This window comes from Mustelus asterias, unplaced genomic scaffold (genome assembly GCF_964213995.1).
Source record: "Mustelus asterias unplaced genomic scaffold, sMusAst1.hap1.1 HAP1_SCAFFOLD_618, whole genome shotgun sequence".
NCBI classification, from domain to species: Eukaryota; Metazoa; Chordata; class Chondrichthyes; order Carcharhiniformes; family Triakidae; genus Mustelus; species Mustelus asterias.
Window position 1 is genome coordinate 127,673 of NW_027590567.1, and position 5,166 is coordinate 132,838.

The 5,166-nt window shown below is 52.1% G+C and overlaps 1 protein-coding gene across 1 annotated transcript in view; it reads right to left on the reverse strand.

Moving 5' to 3' along the window:
- Positions 1-1,010: 1,010 nt before the first annotated feature.
- The window catches only part of LOC144487144 (uncharacterized), a 15,248-nt gene continuing 11,092 nt past the window's right edge, over positions 1,011-5,166 (reverse strand). Inside the window, exon 4 of the mRNA XM_078205203.1 lies at positions 1,011-1,196. Coding sequence (XP_078061329.1) covers positions 1,011-1,196 — 186 coding nt within the window. The remainder of the gene's footprint in view (positions 1,197-5,166) is intronic.

The following is a 5,166-nucleotide window of genomic DNA, read 5'->3' on the forward strand; positions in this document are numbered from 1 at the left end:
TCCCTCATGCCAACTATATCAAACCCCTTTACATCTATCTGTGCAACTAATTCATCCATTTCATTTCGAATGGTCCAAGCATTCAGGTACATAGAAGATAGGAGCAGGAGGAGGCCATTCGGCCCATCAAGCCTCCTCTGCCATTCATCACCATCATGGCTGATCATCCAACTCAATAGCCTAATCCTGCTTTCTCCCCGTAACCTTTGATCCCGTTTGCCCCAAGTGCTATATCCAGCCGCCTCTTGAATACATTCAGTGTTTTGGCATCAACTACTTCCTGTGGGAATGAATTCCACAGGCTCACCACTCTGGGTGACGAAATGTCTCCTCACCTCCGTCCTAATCTGAATCCTCAGACTGTGACCCCCCCTGGTTCTGGACTCCCCCCACCATCGGGAATATCCTCCCTGTCCTGTCTAGTTTTGTTAGAATTTTATAAGTCTCTACGAGATCCTCCCTCATTTGTCTGAACTCCAGCGAAACTTTAAGGTGGACAATTTTAACATTTCATTTCCTCTTTCCTACAATTTTTTTTACTCGGTCCTAATCTGACTCTGGCCCTTGATTTTTCTGCCTATTACTTTCCTTATTCTGTAAGTTTCAATAAAATTCCCCTCCCCTTTATCCTTCTAAACTCCATCGAATACAGACCCAGAGTCCTCAAACGCACCTCTTACCTCAAGCTTTTCATTCCCCCATTCTTGTGGACCTCCTCTGGACCCTCTCCAAGGCCAGCACGTCTTTAGATACAGGGTCCAAAATTGCTCACAATATTCCAAAGGTGTGTGAATTACATTAATAACCAGGGGAAGATTATAGTCGATTTGTTCAAGGTGTGGCTCAGTCAAGTCTGCTAGAGGCTACATCTAGTCATACACAAGAACCTCCCTCTGGAAAGAGAAAGACAATGGCCAGGTATTGTAACTTTATTGAGCTCCCTGGTGCATTTTCCATGGCAATTACTTGACCAATCATTTTTCCACCCGGTATAAATTGTTATTTGGCAGTCATGAGTCTGTCCTGATGAGTGGAAGGCACAAAGTTTCCACGGAATTGTCCTTTTTCTCCAATCCAAATTTCTCACACGGCCGAGGTGGGATACGAATTCTGGCTCTCAATTTCATTAACCAGGAATTGTCCACTGCGCTTGCTGTATTCCAATATTGAGAGAGTACCAGAGGGAGAAGGATGACCTGGGAGAGGGAGCAAGAGCCGCACCTGAGCTGGGAGTAAACCACTCGGACCCTTAAGCCTACTCCACCACTCAATATCAACATCCTGGGGGTTATAGCTGAATCCGTCCAGACTATCACCATCCTGGGAGTTACCATCGCTGAATTCCCCCCATTATCACCATCCTGGGGGTTACCATCACTGAATCCCCCACTAGCAACATCCTGGAGGGTTACCATCACTGAATCCCCCACTATCAACATCCTGGGGGGTTACCATCACTGAATCCCCCACTATCAACATCCTGGGGGTTACCATCACTGAATCCCCCCACTATCAATATCCTGGGGGTTCCCATTGACCAGAAACTGAGCTGGACCCAGCCATATAAATACTGTGGCTCCCAGAGCAGGTCAGAGGCTGGGAATCCTGCGGAGAGTAACTCACCTCCTGACTCCCCAAAGTCTGTCCACCATCTACAAGGCACAAGTCAGGAGTGTGATGGAACACCCCCCACTTGCCTGGATGGGTGCGGCTCCAACAACACTCAAGAAGCTCGACACCATCCAGGACAAAGCAGCCCCGCTCGATCGACACGCTAACCACAAACACTCACTCCCTCCACCCCCGACGCACAGTGACAGCCGTGTGAACCGTCTACAAGACGCACCGCAGCGACTCACCAAGGCTCCTTCCACAGCTCCTTCCAAACCCGCCACCTCTACCATCTAGAAGGACAAGGGGGGGGGCAGCAGACACATGGGGAACACCCCCACCTGCAAGTTCCCCCCTCCGAGCCACTCACCATCCCGACTTGGAAATATATCGGCCGTTCCTTCACTGTGGCTGGGGTCAAAATCCTGGAACTCCCTCCCTAACTGCACAGTGGGTGTACCTACACCACACGGGGACTGCAGCGGGTTCAAGATGGCGGCTCACCCACCCCCTTCTCAAGGGGCAATTAGGGGCGGGTAATAAACACTGGACTGGGCGACACCCACATACTTTGAGCGAATAAACTTGAAGTTACTGCGCACAGTCCCGGTCTCCCTATCCCCACACTCGGAGTTACTGCGCACAGACCCGGTCTCCCTATCCCCACACTCGGAGTTACTGCGCACAGACCCGGTCTCCCTATCCCACACTCGGAGTTACTGCGCACAGTCCCGGTCTCCCTATCCCACACTCGGAGTTACTGCGCACAGTCCCAGTCTCCCTATCCCACCCTCGGAGTGACTGTGCACAGTCCCGGTCTCCGTATCCCACACTCGGAGTTACTGCGCACAGTCCCGGTCTCCGTATCCCCACACTCGGAGTGACTGTGCACAGTCCCAGTCTCCCTATCCCACCCTCGGAGTGACTGTGCACAGTCCCGGTCTCCTGCACACCCCAACTACAAGGGAGAAGGGGCTGAAATGGAATCCCCATTTGCAATGTATGTAACCCTGGCTGGTCTGTGCATTCTACACGGTTATAGACAGGAGCAGTCTCCAAATCAGTATGGGGAGGGGGAGGTGGGGGGGGGGGGGGGGGGGGGCAGTGCATTTGAGGCGTGACTGAATCCGGATCCAAAGGGGTGGGGGAAGAAGGAGCGAACAAACCCCACCCCCACTGTGTTATTTTGGAAATGGGGAGCAGAGTTCTGGTGGACTGCAGGGAATGCCTCTGGGGAGGATTGGGTTGGAGGAGCCCCTCTCATAGAGTCATAGAGGTTTACAGAATGGAAACAGGCCCTTCGGCCCAACTTGTCCATGCAGCCCTTTTTTTTAAACCCCTAAGCAAATCCCAATTGCCCGCGTTTGGCCCATATCCCTCTGTACCCATCGTACCCATGTAACTGTCTAAATGCTTTTTAAAAGACAAACTTGTACCCGCCTCTACTACTACCTCTGGCAGCTCGTTCCAGACACTCACCACCCTCTGTGTGAAAAAATTGCCCCTCTGGACACTTTTGTATCTCTCCCCTTAAACCTATGCCCTCTAGTTTTAGACTCCCCTATCTTTGGGAAAAGATATTGACTATCTAGCTGATCTGTGCCCCTCATTATTTTATAGACCTCTATAAGATCACCCCTCAGCCTCCTACACTCCAGAGAAAAAAGTCCCAGTCTATCCAGCATCTCCTTATAACTCAAACCATCAAGTCCCGGTAGCATCCTAGTAAATCTCTTCTGCACTCTTTCTAGTTTAATAATATCCTTTCTACAATAGGGTGACCAGAACTGCACACAGTATTCCAAGTGTGGCCTTACCAATGTCTTGTACAACTTCAACAAGACGTCCCAACTCCTGTATTCAATGTTCTGACCGATGAAACCAAGCGTGCCGAATGCCTTCTTCACCACTCTGTCCACCTGTGACTCCACTTTCAAGGAGCTATGAACCTGTACCCCTAGATCTCTTTGTTCTGTAACTCTCCCCAACGCCCGACCATTAACTGAGTAAGTCCTGCCCTGGTTCAATCCACCAAAATGCATCACCTCGCATTTGTCTAAATTAAACTCCATCTGCCATTCGTCAGCCCACTGGCCCAATTGATCAAGATCCCCTTGCAATCGGAGATAACCTTCTTCCCTGTCCGCTATGCCTCAGTGGAGGGCAATGTTTTCGTGTGGTACAGGCGCAGAGGTGTGCAAAGAAAAAAGGAGTAGCTTTCTCTTCAATCCGTTAAGTTTTACTTTAATTACACCAACAGTGGATACAAGGGTTAAGTTATCTTATCCGAAAATACATCGCGTAGTATACAGCAAGACATTAGCTACCCAAATGTTCACAGATTCACTATTACGAAGGCAGTGGGGTGAGAATTAGCAGAGTTCCTTCAATCGCCTGTCACATGTATTTAAACAAAAGCAGTCCAGACACACACGCCAGTGCCTCACCACACTGACCCGAGCAAGAATTTAGCACCAACACGTCTTAACCCCACACCCCGTGGCTAAACCCGAGGTATCATTACTCGAATGAGAGCAGCACTACCCCCCCCCCCACACAACATAATTTCCAATCTCCGTATCCCACACTCGGAGTTACTGCGCACAGTCCCGGTCTCCGTATCCCCACACTCGGAGTTACTGCGCACAGTCCCGGTCTCCCTATCCCCACACTCGGAGTTACTGCGCACAGTCCCGGTCTCCCTATCCCCACACTCGGAGTTACTGCGCACAGTCCCGGTCTCCCTATCCCCACACTCGGAGTTACTGCGCACAGTCCCGGTCTCCCTATCCCCACACTCGGAGTTACTGTGCACAGTCCCGGTCTCTCTATCCCACACTCGGAGTTACTGCGCACAGTCCCGGTCTCCCTATCCCCACACTCGGAGTTACTGTGCACAGTCCCGGTCTCCCTATCCCCACACTCGGAGTTACTGTGCACAGTCCCGGTCTCCGTATCCCCACACTCGGAGTTACTGTGCACAGTCCCGGTCTCCCTATCCCCACACTCGGAGTTACTGCGCACAGTCCCAGTCTCCGTATCCCCACACGCGGAGTTACTGTGCACAGTCCCGGTCTCCGTATCCCCACACGCGGAGTTACTGTGCACAGTCCCGGTCTCCGTATCCCCACACTCGGAGTTACTGTGCACAGTCCCGATCTCCCTATCCCCACACTCGGAGTTACTGCGCACAGTCCCGGTCTCCCTATCCCCACACTCGGAGTTACTGCGCACAGTCCCGGTCTCCCTATCCCCACACTCGGAGTTACTGCGCACAGTCCCGGTCTCCCTATCCCCACACTCGGAGTTACTGCGCACAGTCCCGGTCTCCCTATCCCCACACTCGGAGTTACTGCGCACAGTCCCGGTCTCCCTATCCCCACACTCGGAGTTACTGCGCACAGTCCCGGTCTCCCTATCCCCACACTCGGAGTTACTGTGCACAGTCCCGGTCTCCCTATCCCCACACTCGGAGTTACTGTGCACAGTCCCCGTCTCCCTATCCCACACTCGGAGTTACTGCGCACAGTCCCCGGTCTCCCTATCCCCACACTC